The sequence below is a fragment of the Pollachius pollachius genome, assembly GCF_949987615.1.
Source record: "Pollachius pollachius genome assembly, chromosome: 5".
Classification (NCBI taxonomy): Eukaryota; Metazoa; Chordata; class Actinopteri; order Gadiformes; family Gadidae; genus Pollachius; species Pollachius pollachius.
In genome coordinates this window covers 29,201,814-29,221,730 of record NC_136938.1, presented here as the reverse complement: position 1 = coordinate 29,221,730, position 19,917 = coordinate 29,201,814, and the positions used below count along the sequence as shown (strand labels likewise).

The window sequence follows — 19,917 nt, the reverse complement described above, 5'->3', positions numbered from 1 at the left end:
GAACGGAATAAAAGGAGTGCATGAAACATCTGGTCCTAACCAACCAATAAAGGAGCAGTATTTAGCTCATGATTAAACAATAACTTACAGATGAATGAGGACAATATGTGGAAGGAAAAAAAGTTGATGACACTAATAATTTGTAAACTAGCTCATTTTTTGTCTTCTTTTAATTAAAAGTGTGCTGTATTTTTAACCGTGGGGAATCATCCATTCTTCCCCTGGTGCATTCAAAGACGTTTGAAGTTTAGTGCAAATTTGAACAAACATTAATTCAGAAAGAAAGAAAAGAAACCAAAACAATGATCTTGCAAACTGATAAGGCAACATTTATAAATATATCAAAAATAGTCATTGAAGAAAGTATCTTGTTACAAAAAAGCCACAAAGGTTTTGTCCTGCACCAACGAGAGGGACATGTTCTTCAGCTCGTCCGCAGACCTCACAGCCTTGTAGCCCAGCTGCAGGAGGGCCTTGTCGCAGACCGCCTGCGTGTACTCCACCATGTCGTAGGACAGCTTCAGCCGCCAGCTCTCCGCGTTGGCCGCCGAGTCTCTGACCGTGCCGAACTTGTGTTTGGCCGAGGGCTCGCTGCTGCCCCTGGTGTTGGCGTGGATCCATTCCTCCACGTTTTTATCCATGGCCAGACCCAGGAAGTCGTACATCTCCTTGGTCTTCTGCAGCGGGTTTCTGGCCAGGTCCTCGTAGCGGAGCAGCATGTACTTCCCCTTCAGCCAGTGGGGGTGAGCCAGGCCGGTGGTGACCGAGTTCAGGAAGTCCTCGCAGACCACGGTGAGCTGCGAGAGGTCCAGGTTGTAGGGCCGTCGCCCGGTGGCCCTCCAGATGCGCCACAGCCGGTAGGTGTCCCTGAAGGTCTCGATGCGGGAGGACAGGATCCCGCGGGGGTCCCTGACCAGCTGGACCACCTTCACGTTGAGCCGGGGGTCGTCCACCAGCGCCCGCAGGTCCCCCACCTCCGGCACCCGCACCGTCTTGATGGCCACGTGCCGCTTGTCCCGGCAGGCCTCGGTGGCCAGCGACATGTTCAGCGCAGCGCACTTCTTCACGCAGTCGCCCTCCTCCACGTTGGCGTCCTCAGGGCCGAAGGCGTCGCAGGCGGGCTGCTGGCACAGCGCCCGGCTGGCCCCGCGCCGGAACAGCTTGTCGGTGCTGTGGTTGGCGGGCGGTGGCTTGATGTAGCTCTCCAGGAAGTACAGGTCGCAGCCGTACAGACTGCGCAGGAGGTCCCGGCTGGCACCCAGCATCACGCGGCGGTCTGCGGCGTTGCGGCTGTGCGAGAGGCGGGGGATCAGAGTGGTCTGTACATGGTACAGCGGCTCGAACAGATAGAAGACGTCCTGGTGCTGGTTCAGCAGCTGGCCCACGAAGGAGGAGCCGCTGCGCGTCGTGGCCAGCACCAGGATGTGCGTCTTACGGCTGGCGTTGACCGTGAAGTAGTTGTAGTCCTCGCAGCCAGCACCGCCGCCCCGCTCAAAGGGGGGGTCGGTCTCCTGGCCGCCTAGACCACAGTTCTGGGGGCTGGGCAGCGGGCACAGCTGGAAAGGCTTTGAGGTCAGCGTCCGGATGGCGGTGTACTGGATGGCGATGGAGGCCAATGCCAGCAACACATTGTCCCTTGAGGACACACTGGGACACACTGTCCCATGAGGACACACTGGGACACACTGTCCCATGAGGACACACTGGGACACACTGTCACATGAGGACACACTGTCCCTTGAGGACACACTGTCCCTTGAGGACACACTGGGACACACTGTCCCATGAGGACACACTGGGACACACTGTCACATGAGGACACACTGGGACACACTGTCACATGAGGACACACTGGGACACACTGTCCCATGAGGACACACTGGGACACACTGTCCCATGAGGACACACTGGGACACACTGTCCCATGAGGACACACTGGGACACACTGTCACATGAGGACACACTGTCACATGAGGACACACTGGGACACACTGTCCCATGAGGACACACTGGGACACACTGTCACATGAGGACACACTGTCACATGAGGACACACTGGGACACACTGTCCCATGAGGACAGTGTGTCCTCATGGGACAGTGTGTCCCAGTGTGTCCCATGAGGACACCGTGTCCCATGAGGACACACTGGGACACACTGTCCCATGAGGACACACTGGAACACACTGTCCCATGAGGACACACTGGGACACACTGTCCCGTGAAGAAATCAGTGGTCAGATAGCCTGGGACATGAGGGACACGGGACACATGAGGTCCTCCTGTTGAAGTTGCCGTGTCATGTTTCAAACATGACCTCAATCTGAATGAATTTATATTGGCAATAATTGTTTGAACTAAAGTATGTCACATGTAGGAACTGATTCATTGAAATAAGCTATTAATATTGTAGTAATGAATACTCATATTAAGTCAGAAAGAATACAATGTCTTCCAAATATGCAAATTAATTTTTTTGAAGTTAAACATCCAAATAAAGTTGATGCCCATTTTGCCCAACACTAATTATTATTATTACTTTTATATTTTCTTCTAATCACTATATATTTTTTCTTCTAAACGCTGCCTATTGATAAATTTTGTGTATAATACAGTTACACAGCCTTTAATACACACATTTTATATATACATTTAAAATCTGCTTACTCTCTAAGAAATGAATAAAGGACCCTAATGTTAGCTGGATATGAAACAACATCAGTTATGTCGAGGTAAGAAGTCCAGCCGTTAGCACAACACAGACCGGAGGTCTGGTGGCTCTCTTGGAATCTGAAGTTATGCGACCACAGCTGTTGGTCTCAATGCCAGCAACAGAAGTTATTAGATCTTGAACACAGGCCTTCACCCTAACCCTAAATCTGTGTTCACAATATGCAACCAGGAAGAGTAGAGCTGCTGACTGACGGACGGAGACATCGGTGTCCTAGCTTTACGGTCAATGACAATTCAAGGGGAAATATTGTTCTCAACAACATGTTTAAGGAGCTGTGTCCTTCTGGTACAGGCGGTCTGATATTCAGTTTGATGTTAAAAGTACGCATCAGTCATTGAAACGCAATGCAATGATTCAAAACCTCTTTAAATGCTGGGAATAATTCATTAACCTGGGTATAATCTAAATGTGGTTTAAGGATAATCCTAACCCAAGGGGCATGCGCTTTAGGAAACAGTTCATATGGACCACTGTGCCAAAGAAAAACACAAAAACAGAACATCAACCTCAACACATCGTTGAGGTCTAAACCCAGCGGATCATCAATGGTTCCTCAACGCACGGCTTCTGTTACCGTCTATTTTTGGAAGAAAATATGACTATTATTTATTTGACAAAAAACAAAGGCTGGGATCTTTAGTAGCGTCGACAGCTTCTCGTTAATCACGCAAACAGGGGACCTCAACATCCCATCTCCTCGGGAGCTCACTGCTGCAGCAGGGATGCGTTCGGCTACGATGCAGACATCCGGAGGGATGCTGCGATGGACTAACACACTGGGCATCACATCCCGGAGACGACACACCGGGCATCACATCCCGGAGACGACACATCGAGCATCATTTCCCTGAGACGACACACCGGGCATCCGACCGACGCACCGAGCATCAGACCGACACGTCGAGTATCACATCCCGGATCCAGTAGATGGACCTAACGAAGGCCCTGTCTAATCACGGGGACCACCACATTGTCTGCTATAGACAAATATATAGAGATAAATATAGAGAGATAGATATATAGAGATAGATCCGTACCTCTGTGGCTGCTGCAGGGCTCCCATCAGGGTTGAGCTCCATGTCTCAAGGCTCCCGTGGTCTTCAGACGAGTGATATCACGCGTCTTTGCCTGGTCGAGATACGTGCCCAATGACGGAGCCATGCAATCCAAAGAGACCGGTCGGTAGAGAGTTCGAGTCCTGCCCAGTTCGGAGGAGCGATGGGCGGATGAGGAGGTGTTGGCAACAGCAGAGCCGGCGGGAGGACGGGAGAAGCGCGTTCAGCACGGGATCCTGAAAAATGATGCGCAGAAGCGGAGAGAGAGGGTGTCTGGACCACCCCCAGACCCTCCTACTCTCCACCTGCTCGCTCGCTCTCTCTCTCTCTCTCTCTCTCTCTCTCTCTCTCTCTCTCTCTCTCCTTCTCTGTCATGCAAACACGCACACATGTATTTTTTATTTTCCCTTTTCCTCGCCATCCCAATAGCTCCCTTCTATGTCACGGCTGACTCTCTCTCACACGCACAATCACACACACACACACACACACACACACACACACACACACACACACACACACACACACACACACACACACACACACACACACACACACACACACAGAAGGAAACGTTTCTGCAAATCACGGATACTTTGAATATCAACGATAAATCAGTAATAATCAACAAATGGGTTTTAACTGACGGTGCGTTGTTGATGCTCTTTTTGCGTTTAGAGGGAATAGGCTTTGGAGGTAGACGTTTGTATTTATACTGAGTGAAAAACTATGCATTGCAAACAAAGCACAAATATTTATATTTCAAACAAAAGATAATTACTACATTTTTAGAGTACCATAAATGCATTTGAAAACAAAAGCACCTTCCATGTTACATACATTGGCCCGGCTGTCTAATCGTTTGTCTTGGTGCCCTTTTGCGTTTCGGCCATTAGGGAAACATTTGGGTCTTTTTGTAGAAAGCGTTTTAATCACAAACATAAAGGATTATGAGACCAACATAAAAAGTATTAAAGTATTAATTGACCGAAAAAATGTGTTGCAATAAAAAAAAAAACGACATGCATTAAAAAACCTTAATATTTCAAACCACCGTTTTTTAGAAACCATATTTTGGATGCATTCCTCTCATTATTTCGGTTCTGTAAGGGTTTGATCTCGGAGACATTTTCTGTGCATTTGAAAAGTTTAAATATTTGGTCCCGAAGTAAAACATTTTGGTGGCAGATTCTGTTCTTTCAATTTAGATCATCACTAGGGTTGTACGTTACTTTAATGTGGTACTATGCAAGACATGCCAATTTAAAACAAGAACATGAGGCAAAACGTAAAAAATACGGCTGGTAAGGTTGTGGAATTGGACGAATGGGCTGACGTTAGCTGCGCTATATGGCTGATTGGGTCAGTGCCATCAAGCATGTCAAACGTGACGATGACCACATACCTCTGGAACCAGGCGATTCATAGATCTGCAATTAAACAAAATTACAATGAGTTAATATACTGTAACATGGTTAAATACTTGGCGTGTGAAGTTCTGGTCGGTTGGTAGATTGTGGTTGGTCCATATGCACTTGATCGACCAAATCTCATTGGTCGAACAATCGCTGCTTATAATAGGAGGGAGAAATGCAGGACAAATGCAAACAGTAATACATGTTTGAATGATTGTGATGCTAATAAAATAATTTATTGATTAAAAAGAATATTCAAGGCTCTGAAGTTTCTGTTTGAATGATCGTATGGTTTTATAGACAATGAGACCTCTAAAACAAGAGCTTTGAATTGCCACACACACACACGCACACACACACACACACATACACACACACACACACACACACACACACACACACACACACACACACACACACACACACACACACACATGCGACCGGTCCCATTGTGATCTTATTTTAATTTGAAAGGAGCTTCATTATCGTTTGTAGAATCAAAAACAACACCTGTTCTTATTTTAACCCTAACCCTAGTATTGAGTTAGATGTGTAAAACGCTGTCCAGTGATTTCCCTGAATAAAGGTTTGGTCCTGAACCATGTCTGTGGTCTGCAGAGTTCCTGCAGCAGTAAGACCTGTTGGTAGGATGACCTGGTGCTGCAGAGACAGGGAGCTGAGAACACTCTAAACATCCTTCAGAGCGACGACACCCCAAACCTAAAAATAGAACACATGCATACTGGATTGAAATGTCAAATTCATTTAATAACACAACATCTTTTAATATCACAACATCCTCACCCCTTTTCTTACATCATACTTAATAAGTTGATCTTCAATAATATATTCTTCACGGCTATTATTTTAAAAGCTACATATACGGTAAAACATTGAAGCCATGAATATTCTTTGCATGTATATGTGCAACCAGTGGCGGTTCTAGACAACCTTTACTAGGGGGACCAAGGAGGGGCCAGTGTTTAACCAGAGGGGCACAAATGAAATGGCAAAAAATGATATTTAAAGATTATAAACTTTGATTTACTTTAAAATCATCAGACATTTAATTTGTACAAGAGTTCATTACTTCACCAGTCTGTATTTTTCTGTCAAACTATCTTAATTGATGGAGCTTATGCCCTAAATCATCAAAATCATATAAACATTTGTTTTGTACAAGCGTGCAAGAGAGGCAGGGCCATAAAAAATGAAAAATAAAAAATACAGTACAGGGTACGAATACAGTGTGTCAATGGGAAATAAAACTCCAGGGTACAACGAAGTGCAAAACAATGTTCCATTTCCTATTTATCTCATCAGTTTCAGTGTGGAGAAACTGTTCTTCCCTTTTAGCAAAATTCCCTGTTCCCCTGTTCTTTTCTCATGATAGCTGCTAAAAAAATAAAGAATAAAAAGGGGGGCATGCATTACATTTCGTTGCATAACCATCCCTCCCTACTTAACACGGGCAGATAGCCTACTACTCTTTACTCAAATGTATTTGTTATCCCAATATAACAGCCAAAACAGATGAAAATACGTGGTTAACATTGAGACATTGTGTAGCCTAGACCTAGCAAGGATACCGACATTTGGATACTCTCTTCGATGAGTTTGCTTAGATATGATTATGTTTCTAAATATATCGAGACCAGACATTTGCAAGCTTAATTTCATCATCAGTGTGAGGAACTACAGTAACACGGTTATTTGCAAGAACAACAAGTCACTAACGAAATGAGATCGTTCTGCTCACCTTCGCCTCTTGCAACAGGAGAAACCGTGGCTCTTTCTCCAGGAGCAGTCGCTGAGCTCTCATTGGCCCAGCAGCAGCACCTCGGTGTTGGGGTGCGCCTCTCAAAGTTACCCCTGTAGAACCATGCGTCGCATTAGTTCCGTAAAATCAGTAAAATCATAATTGTTTTATTTGTCCAGCATGGGGGGGCCACAGAGGGGGCCAGGGCCATGCCTACAGCGGCACTGGCCCCCGTAGGCCCCGTGTAGAACCGCCATTGTGTCCAATGTTTCTATTGTGTCCGTTTTGTTGAACATATAACGCCCGTCTTTATGTGTATGTTTGTCGTCTCATTTCTTTAAACCCCGGCAGCCAGACCTGAAGGAGGCTTAATGTGATTGCAGTTGTTTTATGCACCAAACAAAGAGAACAATAAAGCTTGATAATGTCAAGTTGTACAAATTATTCCTGTTTCATTATCATTCGTGAATTATGTTAATCAGTAATTTGGTTTTTATGTTGGTTTGGTTGGTGCTTGGTGGTGATACCATGCCTATCTTTATACATTTAGTTTGTACAATATGAGGTTTATTGCTGTGGAATCGTACTGCTTGTTGCTCTAATAGACTGATGGACTGTGTGAGGCCGCTGGCCGGCTGCTGGACTCACTCACAGCAGAACCACGTGTTCTCTGTCAACCAAATCCTTGAGTGAAATTGAAAATGGTTCCAGAACACATAAAACACCTATAATAATAGTAATAGTAATAATAATAGTACAAAAAATACAAATTGACAAAAAGCTCTTTGTGTTGGCGAGCACACAAAGAATGCTTCCTGTGTCAGAGATGGCATGGTGAAACCCTGTTCAACTCTCAGAGGGAGAATACACAATAGCAACAAAATGACATCACTTATGATAGTGCATCCTCTGAGAATGAAAAAGAAAGCTTGTGGAAGAGTGTTGATGCCAGTTCCCTGTTCCTTCATTGGTCCTCTCGCTGCTCTCCACACGTGAAGAAGGCTTCCTGCCAGGGACAGATGGGGACGTCAGCGCCGTGTCTAACACACTGTTTCACATTAAACGACTTGACGATCAGAGCCGACTCCAGTGTCCACACAGCAGGAGGTACAGTCCCTCTTCATCCTCGTGTTCATCACACTTGGCCGCCGTCTCCCTCGCTGCTCCCCGGAGTCCTCCACGGTTATTGTCTTCACTCGGACATGAGCGCCTCCACGGACTGGCTCAGCACAGCCTGTGGCAGTCCCCGGTCAGCAGACAGATAGACAGACAGAGTTCTGGAGCCATAGCCCCACCTCCCCAGAGTCACCCTGTCGATGAGGCCAGCTTGTGACACCCTGTCAGGAGGACACGCTGGCGCAGGCATCTGTTCTGAAGCGATAGCCTCCCTCTGCCTCAGCCAGCAGGCAGCACACTGAACACTGTGGACTGGAGACTGGACTGAAGACTGTGGACTGGAGACTGTAGACTGGAGACTGTGGACTGAAGACTGTGGACTGGAGACTGTAGACTGGAGACTGTGGGCTGGAGACTGTGGACTGGAGACTGTGGACTGGAGACTGTGGACTGGAGACTGTGGACTGGAGACTGTGGACTGAAGACTGTGGGCTGGAGACTGTGGCGGAGCCATTTCACCAGGCTGAGGAGGAGCCTGGGGACTGGGCCTTCAGACGGCCTCATCTGCTCCTGAATACCCTCTTCCCTCCGCTTCCTCTCTTCAATATTTCATTTTTTTGATTGCAGGAATTTTAAAAAGGGCTTTTGTGAGTTTGCCACAAAAATTGTCTATGTCAATACCCCATGAGGAAACATTAATCATTGTTTATAATTACATATGTTTGACCACTCTGTCAGTAGCATATGATTATGCAGACTTCTTACACAATGTGAATAGCTTTCATCTAAATTATTTTTAAGACCCAAAGTGCAACATTGCCACTGCAATAGCCTAGTGTCATTCAGTCTGCTCGCAATGTTACTACAGATAATCTTTTTCTACAGAACATCACATTTTTGTATTCATGTTCAATAAAGGATGTTTTTCTTTAGATTTCTTAATGCGACACCTCTGTATCTGTAGTCGTCTGTGTGTTTCTGTTCAGTAGTAATAATCTATCTCTACGTTGCTGACGCCTCATTCTAAGCTCCCTGGAGTACTGGTGTTTCTGACTTTGTATCGTCATATTTCAGATATGCTGATGAGTTTAAAGTAATTGTTTGAATTGACCTGATTTGTATGCACCTCATGTCAACACACACACACACAAACACAGACAGCCCCTGTGGGAGCCCCAGGGTTGAGTTATACGCTGTGGGAGCCCCAGGGTTCGGCCTTTTCCCGTAGCGATCCTGGGTCAGACGTCTCTCCGCCTGTTCAGACAGAACCTTCCTCTTTCTTTGTGACTTGATAAACCACAAACATAAAGCGGCATTGGAGGAAGGCGCACATCCAGGTACACACTCGCACAAGCATGTGCACACACACGGGCCCATACACACACACACACACACACACACACACACACACACACAACACACACACACACAGTAGTCTAGGACCAAGCTCTCCCTCAGGTGGCTATAATGTGTGGCTGGTATCAGGGGAAATATACTAAACGTAACACCAGTAAGGATGTGTGAAAGATTCCTGACTTGGTCCCATTCTAATTAAATCGGATTGTTTTCAACATATATCAAAGCAAGTTGAGGCTTCAAAATGAAATCCAGACCATGTGAGATGTCGTTCTTCAGAGGGGTTTGTTATCTGTTGAGGTGTGTTTACGTGGATGAGCTGTTGTGCGTGTCAGTTTGTTGTTGTGATGTTGAGTTTGTTCCCGGGTCGTTATAGGTGAGCCAGAGCAGCCGTGACGGAGTGCTGGAGGAAGGAGCCCTGATTATGGATTCATGTCAGCATCAATATTGTCCCTTCTTTCTTCAGTGTCGCGGTGGTGAGGGTGTCTGACCGTGATGGGCTGTCAGCAGAGGGGGCGGTGGAACCAATCTGGAGGTTCAAGACACATCGCCGTGAAGCATCACGTAGGAAGGTTTAGTCCTTGACCTGAAGCTCACGCATAATGGAACGAAATGGAGTAGAACACCTCAGGACGTCTGTTCAAATGTCTTCAAATCGTAGGAGAATGTTTCAGAGCGACTAACAATAATTATGCATGGGCACGCTTACTCTCACTTTTGGTCTGCTGCGTTGCAGTTACTAGAGCAACACTGGCTGAGTTAGGTCACATCAAAACAGGAAGAATCAGATATACTTCCTTACTACTAGTCAACCGTTAAGACGACAGATACACGTATGAAGCACGATTCATATAAGATACAGAAATGTATTAAATATTAGAAAGTCACTGGGAAACAAATGACAAACCCTCCATGGCATCTGGTCAAATGGGGGACGGGGATGGAGCTAGTGAAGACCCACGTTGCTGAGTGGAGGGGGAAGCTCCTCTCTGCAGAAGACAGACAGACAGACAGACAGACAGACACACAGGCAGACAGACAGACAGAGAGACAGACAGATGGACAGACAGACAGACGGACAGACGGACGGACGGACGGATGGACGGACGGACGGACAGACAGACAGAGCCTCCACACTGCGGTCCAGACGATAAGCAGGGTGCCAGCTGCCTGTGTGCTCAGCGCTGCCATCGGAGCGTCTTGGCGTTCGGTACAAACAGAAAGAGAACAAATTGAATGATGCAACAGGCTGATGGCCAGGCTCCGCCGCTCTGCCGTCTCCTCCCGTGGCCGACGGGGACAGGGGCAGACTAATAAACAATATGAGCAGAGAAAGTCCCTCAGAAATATGTGGGTGTCCATGCAGAATCCCAGGACAGAATAATGGGAATATAAGGTGTCAGGATGGGATCTGCCAGTCCTGCCAGCAGCATGGGGCACTGGGATCCCATGGCGTCTAAAGGGACTGCAGCACGATATAGCGCCTCCCTGACCTTTGGCCGCTCATTGAGCCATCAGACACTCATCGTGCACCTCTGAGGGTGTGAGCCAGCCCGGCGGCAGCCAGGATGGTGCGGCTGCTCAGGGAGCTGGAGATGAGTGGAGGAGGAGCGGAACACAGGGAGAGCCTCCTGGAAGGCGAGGGGAGGAGCTCCGTGATCCTAAGACAGTTGGTAATGAGTCTGGTGTCTGTTAGGACGCTGCTCCACAGCATAAAGAGGCATGATCCCAACAATGGGCTATCATTACAATATATATATGTATATAAATATATATATATATATATATATAAATATATATATCTATGTATACAAATACATATGTATATACACTATATAAACCATTCTTTATTCAGGTAGTCTACTCTGGCTTGATTTTTGCTGGTTTAGCAAAACTAAAAACACATTATTGTGAACGATTGGGCATGTACTGATCAATATTTTACAACAGTACTAGATATAAAATGATAAATAGGCCAAAAAATATTCTTCAGCAATAATAAAATATTTTTTGCTGATCTATAGACAGTTGATGTAGGCTATATTTGATTTCAGAAGCCTAACCCCTTCACCTGGGAACCAGAAGAATCTGCAGCTCACATCAATGTGCTTAGCCAGTCCGGCCCGCCCCCATTCAGGCAGAATTCCAACTGATCCGGCCAATCAGAACCATGTATCTAATAGGGGGCGGGACTGATGCACAGTGGGCTGTGTTGAGGCCTTCAGCGCCAACCCATACAGCTGCTGCTGCTGGGTCTATGGGACTGAACTGGTTCTGTTGAGTTTTGATGTGGACTGGTCTCTGGGACTGAACTGGTTCTGTTGAGTTTTGATGTGGACTGGTCTCGGGGACTGAACTGGTTGGGTTGAGTTTCAATGTGGACTGGTCTCTGGGACTGAACTGGTTCTGTTGAGTTTTGATGTGGACTGGTCTCTGGGACTGAACTGGTTCTGTTGAGTTTTGATGTGGACTGGTCTCTGGGACTGAACTGGTTCTGTTGAGTTTTGATGTGGACTGGTCTCGGGGACTGAACTGGTTGGGTTGAGTTTCAATGTGGACTGGTCTCTGGGACTGAACTGGTTCTGTTGAGTTTTGATGTGGACTGGTCTCTGGGACTGAACTGGTTCTGTTGAGTTTTGATGTGGACTGGTCTCTGGGACTGAACTGGTTCTGTTGAGTTTTGATGTGGACTGGTCTCTGGGACTGAACTGGTTCTGTTGAGTTTTGATGTGGACTGGTCTCTGGGACTGAACTGGTTCTGTCGATTTTTGATGTGGACTGGTCTCGGGGACTGAACTGGTTGGGTTGAGTTTCAATGTGGACTGGTCTCTGGGACTGAACTGGTTCTGTTGAGTTTTGATGTGGACTGGTCTCTGGGACTGAACTGGTTCTGTTGAGTTTTGATGTGGACTGGTCTCTGGGACTGAACTGGTTTGGTTGAGTTTTGATGTGGACTGGTCTCTGGGACTGAACTGGTTCTGTTGAGTTTTGATGTGGACTGGTCTCGGGGACTGAACTGGTTGGGTTGAGTTTCAATGTGGACTGGTCTCTGGGACTGAACTGGTTCTGTTGAGTTTTGATGTGGACTGGTCTCTGGGACTGAACTGGTTCTGTTGAGTTTTGATGTGGACTGGTCTCTGGGACTGAACTGGTTTGGTTGAGTTTTGATGTGGACTGGTCTCTGGGACTGAACTGGTTCTGTTGAGTTTTGATGTGGACTGGTCTCGGGGACTGAACTGGTTCTGTTGAGTTTTGATGTGGACTGGTCTCGGGGACTGAACTGGTTCTGTTGAGTTTTGATGTGGACTGGTCTCTGGGACTGAACTGGTTCTGTTGAGTTTTGATGTGGACTGGTCTCGGGGACTGAACTGGTTTGGTTGAGTTTTGATGTGGACTGGTCTCTGGGACTGAACTGGTTCTGTTGAGTTTTGATGTGGACTGGTCTTTGGGACTGAACTGGTTCTGTTGAGTTTTGATGTCTCTCCAGACTTCCGACAGGATTTAAAGTTTGCAACCGTTACGTCAGAGTTGTCTGCTCTGATTGGCTGAAGGTCTGCACCCCTTGATAACGCTCCTCGGATATAGAAAAAGATGGAGAGATTCCAGACGAATACGCATTTCGGGAATCGTCGTGGCGACGTCAGCCTGGCCTACAGGTCAGCCCCCCCCCCTCCTGTTCCATCCTTCAGATGGAACCAGGCTTAGCTCTGCAGTTGGCCAAACACAGATTATGGCAAGCAGGGGATCAGTGTTCCCAGAATTCATCACAATTTTTCTTGTCCTCAATAATCTGGGATCAATTATTTTACCAAGAAGATGCAGAATGCCCAGCATTCTATTGGGAACCATCACAGATGCAAAAGATGCATACTAAGATAGAATAATAATGCAGTGCATGGTAAAAATGAGGGTAATGCATAATCTGTAGATCCAGAGATAGAGCAGCGATGCTGACCAGCGGCACCATTGGAGTCCAAAAGGTCACGTCAGGACGGACTTTGTTGTTTTAATCAGGTTTCATCGACAAACTACCCCAGCATCACAGAGATAAGTGAAATTAGGGGGATATCGGCTTGTAATTCAATGGGCTTAACTGTGGCTGGGTAGCAGGTGTGCGTAATGGTGTGGACCTGCATTAGCCCGGCCCGACATTAGAGATGCTTTTAATCAGGCTGAACCAGTTTGGCCCTAAAACTATCGGTCTGCATCCTCTCGATGTGCAGAGGACAGAGTGGAGCGCTGGACAGAGCTTTTTACGACCAAATCAGTGGTTTAAAGAATTAAATATTCCTGGTGATACATTTACATCTCTCCCTTTTGAATTGACTGGTAAAGAAGTGCTTTTTAAAGCAGAAGGTATGTGAAGGATGAGGGTTCTCGGCGGGCGGTGTGGCTGTAGCTCCCCGTCACGTCGTGAGCATGCGGCTTCATCTCGTATGCGCTGCCATCTGTGAGCCGTTCGTCTGTCTGGAAACACAGCGATGCCCAGGATCCCAGATCAACTTCATGGGCCAAACGTCCCCACATCTGTCTGCATGGCCAGAGCTCCTCAACGAGGAGGATAGAAGGACCTCTCACTGGGGGTTGGTTGGGTATAGGCATGTCAACAAATACAATATGAGCGCATAGCAGGGTGACTCACATCTGATCTGCCCCCCCCCCCCCAATGGCCTTTCACTGAGGGGGGGGGAGGGGGGGGCATGTTCACCATCATTCAGAATCCCAGGGGTCACTGGTAGATGGTGCAGTGTGGAGATCCCCCCCTTAAGGACTCCCTTAAGGACTCCACCACAGATCTACACCTTAAGGACTCCCTTAAGGACTCCACCACAGATCTACACCTTAAGGACTCCCTTAAGGACTCCACCACAGATCTACACCTTAAGGACTCCCTTAAGGACTCCACCACAGATCTACACCTTAAGGACTCCCTTAAGGACTCCACCACAGATCTACACCTTAAGGACTCCCTTAAGGACTCCACCACAGATCTACACCTTAAGGACTCCCTTAAGGGCTCCACCAAAGATCCAAACCGGTTTTCAGCGGTTCTTCACCTGATGACGTCTCCTTGACTCCATTTTCTTCCCACCTTGGTTCCTCTTTCCTCTCCCCTAATGCTCCGTCTGGAATAGCAGCCGCGGCGCGGCCGGCTGTGCGGTAATTGGGCAGAAAAGAGGAAAGGGGCTTTGAGTGGAGTTCCCCTCTGAAGGAGGGGGGCGTGAGGGCGTCTGGCCGCGCCCTCACGCCTCTGGCGCCGTTGGACTGGCAGGTGCAGCAAGCAGAGGCCTGGAGCCGCTTTATACAAACACCCCTGGGCATCCAGGTGAGAACCCCCCCTCGCCCCACCCCTCCTCAAGGAGAGGCTTGTACTGGGGGGGGGGAACGGTTTGTTTGGAGCGTGATGTGAAGCGGAGGGAAGAGACTGAATCATTTCTTCTACTGAAACAGTATTGAAGGCTGGGACCCTAATCCCCTCAACACCCTCAGCTTATAAACCCCACCCCTTTCCCCTTAACCCCTCCCCCCTGCCCTTAGCCCCTCCCCCTCCCGTCCCCCCCTCCCCCTGCCCCTAGCCCCTCCCCCTCTGAGTCCCCTGAGCTCAGAGCAGCAGCCTGGGAGCGAGGTTGCGCCGGATCAGCCACTGAGCCGTATCATTTACATGTGTGTGTGTAAGGCACACAGCACCCCCCCATGCGAACCCCTGCTCAAACTCAGCCTATAGTGCCTTAATGCCGCCGCCCCCCCGCCCCAGCTCAATGTCAGGGCCTCCATCAGGGCCCCTCTGGGGCCGTGACCCGCACAAAGCACAGCACAACAGGGGACAGGGATTGTGGTTCTCCTTACTGCGCAGGGCTCAGTGGAGGCCCGCTGAAAGGACCGCAGGAGGCCCTGACAGAGGCCGGCTGTGTGGAGCGCCTCCTCCTCCTGGGAGGCGGTGTCTGCCCCATTGGTCGCCCTCTTCGGCCCTGCTCTCAGTCTTTTATCTGTTCTGCTTGAGAGTGAGTTATGGTTAGGGTTAGGTTAGGGTTAGGGTTAGTGTAAGGGTTAGGGTTACGGTTAGGGTTAGGTTAGGGTTAGGGTTAGGTTAGGGTTAGGGTTAGGGTTAGGTTAGGGTTAGGTTAGGGTTAGGGTTAGGTTAGGGTTAGGGTTAGGTTAGGGTTAGGGTTAGGTTAGGGTTAGGGTTAGGGTTAGGTTAGGGTTAGGTTAGGGTTAGGGTTAGGGTTAGGTTAGGGTTAGGTTAGGGTTAGGGTTAGGTTAGGGTTAGGTTAGGGTTAGGGTTAGGTTAGGGTTAGGGTTAGGTTAGGGTTAGAGGAGAAGGTTAGAGGGTTCGGGGTAGCTAACATTTCTCTTTGGCTGAAAATCCTTGTGAATCCAACTGCCTGGCAAGGTAGGCTTTGAAGGAACCGGACGCACAACATGGAACCATAGACAGCTTTGAGGGAACCGGACACAGAACACGGAACCAAGCAGAGCTTTGAGATGTTTGATAACATAAACCGATGCCAATGTTCGGGGTAACAAACTGGACCCCAATACAACAAGGAGGAGACAAGACAGCAGAAGTTCAGAGCATGGGGGGGGTCATCGGTGGGAGCTCCTCGTGGGATGGGGGTTCTGGTTAGTGGGGGTTCTGGTTAGTGGTGGTTCTGGTTAGTGGGGGTTCTGGTTAGTGGGGGTTCTGGTTAGTGGGGGTTCTGGTTAGTGGTGGTTCTGGTTAGTGGTGGTTCTGGTTAGTGGGGGTTCTGGTTAGTGGTGGTTCTGGTTCATGGTGGTTCTGGTTAGTGGTGGTTCTGGTTAGTGGGGGTTCTGGTTAGTGGTGGTTCTGGTTAGTGGTGGTTCTGGTTCATGGTGGTTCTGGTTAGTGGTGGTTCTGGTTAGTGGTGGTTCTGGTTCATGGTGGTTCTGGTTAGTGGTGGTTCTGGTTAGTGGGGGTTCTGGTTAGTGGTGGTTCTGGTTCATGGTGGTTCTGGTTAATGGTGGTTCTGGTTCATGGTGAATGGTATTGGGCCTTCTTTGGCCCATTCGGTCCAGTTGCTGAATCACTCTTGGCAGGTGTAGAATACACGCTTCGCTCATGGTTTTAACGCATCTCTAATCTGCTGTACTGATGCAAAACCATGTCCTCTGAAAACTGAGAAGCTGGGAAGCTGGGAGTGGGGGCCAGCAGCCCCTCAGCCATCAGAGTGGGGGAGGGTTCTCATCGCTCCACTCCCAGTAGGAGGATACATTCAGCCTCCTCCTCCCCCTCCTCCTCCTTTTCCATGCCAGTGTCCGGGCCTGCTGTCAGATACAGACTTAGAGGTCATCAGAGGGCCCGGAGGAACAGAAGCCCATCACCGACTCACTGCTGCTCAGCGGAGAGGGGAGAGAGGAGAGAGGAGAGAGGAGAGAGGAGAGAGGAGAGAGGAGAGAGGAGAGGAGAGGGGAGAGAGGAGAGAGGAGAGGGGAGAGGAGACGAGAGGGGAGAGAGGAGAGAGGAGAGAGGAGAGAGGAGAGAGGAGAGAGGAAAGAGGAGAGGGGAGAGAGGAGAGGGGAGAGAGGAGAGAGGAGAGGGGAGAGAGGAGAGAGGAGAGAGGAGAGAGAGGAGAGGGGAGAGAGGAGAGAGGAGAGAGGAGAGAGGAGAGGGGAGAGGGGAGAGGGGAGAGAGGAGAGAGGAGGGGAGAGGGGAGGGGAGAGAGAGGAGAGAGGAGAGGGGAGAGAGGAAAGGAGAGAGAGGAGAGGAGAGAGAGGAGGGGAGAGGGGAGAGGGGAGAGAGGGGAGAGAGGAGAGGGGAGAGGGGAGAGAGGAGAGAGGGGAGAGAGGAGAGGGGAGAGAGGAGAGAGGAGAGGGGAGAGAGGAGAGAGCAGAGAGAGGAGAGGGGAGAGAGGAGAGAGGAGAGGGGAGAGAGGAGAGAGGAGAGGGGAGAGAGGAGAGAGCAGAGAGAGGAGAGAGGAGAGGGGAGAGGGGAGGGGAGAGGGGAGAGGGGAGAGAGGAGAGAGGAGAGAGGAGAGGGGAGGGGAGAGGGGAGGGGAGAGAGGAGAGAGGAGAGGAGAGAGGAGAGAGGAGAGAGGAGAGAGGAGAGAGGAGAGGGGAGGGGAGAGGGGAGGGGAGAGAGGAGAGGGGAGAGAGGAGAGGAGAGAGAGAGGAGTGACAGTTCATCTCCCAGGGCAGTAACGTGTTGGAGAGTCTGTCTCTTTGTAGAGCAGTACAGCATAGAGGTTACTGATTCCTTCTGCATATCTCTTATTTTGTATCGTTTGTGCTTTATCTGTTGGGTGTCCTCATCCCTCATCCTCTCTCTCCCGTCGCCTCTCCTTCACACAAACATCACGTCTATTCTGAGACCCGTGGACAGCGCTACAGAACAGTATGAGGTATGAGCAGCAGACGTCAGGAGAGACGCTGACCCTGTCAGCAGCGACTGAGAGCGGTGTGGTCGCCCTGCAGGAGGCCCCCCCTGTACTGGGGGGTGTCCGTGTGCTGGACTGTATTATACACACATTCATGTACACATGTACGCCTCATTGTGTTAGTATCTGTTATATATAAGTATGTGTATGCTCATTTGTTTGTGGTCCTGTGTGACATGTGTGTTGTGAATTGTCCCTCATTAAATTTACTACGATGTCAGCAGGTTGTGGTTTGTGTGTGTGAATGATTGTTTTTGTGCCTTGTTTGTGTGTGTGTGTATATGTGCATGTTTGTGCATATGTGTGTGTGAGTGTGTGTGTGTGTGTGTGTGCATATTTGCATGCGTAGGTGTTTGTGTGTGCATGCATATCTGAGGTTGTATCTGACGCATATTTGTGTGTGTGTGTAAATATTTTTTGTGTGTCTTGTTTGTGTGTGTGCATGTGCACGTTTTTGCATTAGTGTGTGGGCATGTTTGCATGTATCTGTGCACATGCTTTGCTGCAGGTTTGCAGCTTGAGTATGTTGCCTGCAGAAGCTTTGGTGCCAGACCCAGCGTGAATCCTCAATGACGCGTCAGTCGCGGCCTTCGTTACTGCAGTGCAGGTCTGGGGTCAGCCCCCATCCCGCCAGGGGCTGCTTTCCTGCCTGCCGAAACATTCTGGCCTCTGTCCGCTGCTTGGTTGAGGTCCGCACTAACAGGGCTCATTGATTGGATGAATCAATGGTGATTCTATTCCATCACTAATGCACACTGCTCCTGTTCACGATTAATTAATGAACAAATGATGGCTTTGGACAATCAATTACATTCAATTAGTGAATCAATGAATAAATAAATCAAGCATTTCTTATTATTTCCATGAGCGTACCCTAGCCTATGCATTAAGTTCTATACATCATGGAGTGTTGATCCATAACCTGACCCATACCAGGCAGGTTGACCCGCACCTTAAGGGTGACCAGCACCTTAAGGGTGACCCGCACCTTAAGGGTGACCCGCACCTTAAGGGTGACCAGCACCTTACAGGGTGACCCGCACCTTAAGGGTGACCCGCACCTTACAGGGTGACCCGCACCTTAAGGGTGACCCGCACCTTAAGGGTGACCCGCACCTTACAGGGTGATCCGCACCTTAAGGGTGACCCGCACCTTAAGGGTGACAAGCTATAGTTCAGTTAACCTGAAGCATGCGTTGTCGGGTAAGGGGTCAACCTGCTGTTAACCTGAGAGAGAAAACCCTCTGATCGCCATCAGTGGGGATCAGAGGAACCGGGGTACAGCCTTTCAACACCATGGATGTTTCTGCAAGTCGGTTTGAATTGGCCTTGAAGCAGTAAAATCAGTTTTAAGAGGATGTTTTGTTTGGACATGCATTTATACCGGTACATTTTCAGATTATGTAATGCTCTCTGTCTCTGCATAATTGTCTTATGATAAGGAGGATTATGAGTTGTCTGATTTCACTTTGCAGGACAGAATAGGGTTCAATATGATCAGTCTCTATCCGCCCTGAGGGGTGATCTCGCTCCATTATAACGTGATTTCACCGGGGCTAACTGCTATTAGAGGAGGAGCATCAGGCTGTTGCTCTTAGCAACAAGCATTCTCTCCCAAGATATGCTTTGATATGCTACAATTCATTTAGTTTACACAACTCACAATCTCAAAGTCTATTTTGGATCTTATCCAAGGGTTCCACTGAACACAAATATAGCCTGGATAATAAACATTATCAAAATAACATACTTGCAAGGCGTGTAATATAACAGACCATTGTTGTTCACCCATACATGTTAGCTAGTGCTGAAGGGTATTAATGGCCTCAAACCAATGTGTGGGGTTCCTGCCAGCTGCGTAAAGCCTGATGTATTCTCAGCAGGAGTCAAAGGGAGCAGGTCACTTAAACATAGGAATATGATCTCAAAGATATCACAGTGAGCCATTGTTGGCCTTTTCTTACTCTGTACGGCAGCGGCCTGCCTGGCAGCTTCCACAAGGGAAACATCCGCCAGGGAACGGCAGATCTGTGATAGGACGTACTGGAGGAACTCAGTGGAGATGTGGCTGATACTGAGTTGCTGGCCGG

The 19,917-nt window shown here is 48.5% G+C and overlaps 1 protein-coding gene across 1 annotated transcript; it reads right to left on the bottom strand.

Annotated features, from left to right (window-relative positions):
* Window positions 1-371: 371 nt before the first annotated feature.
* On the bottom strand, window positions 372-14,756 carry chst1 (carbohydrate (keratan sulfate Gal-6) sulfotransferase 1; the record flags this gene model as incomplete). Its single annotated transcript, XM_079737049.1, has 5 exons — window positions 372-1,635; window positions 1,721-1,777; window positions 2,215-2,245; window positions 10,968-11,023; window positions 14,527-14,756. The coding sequence occupies 5 exons, from the start codon at window positions 14,754-14,756 to the stop codon at window positions 372-374; spliced, it is 1,638 nt and encodes a 545-aa protein (XP_079593175.1).
* Between the last annotated feature and the right edge of the window lie 5,161 nt (window positions 14,757-19,917).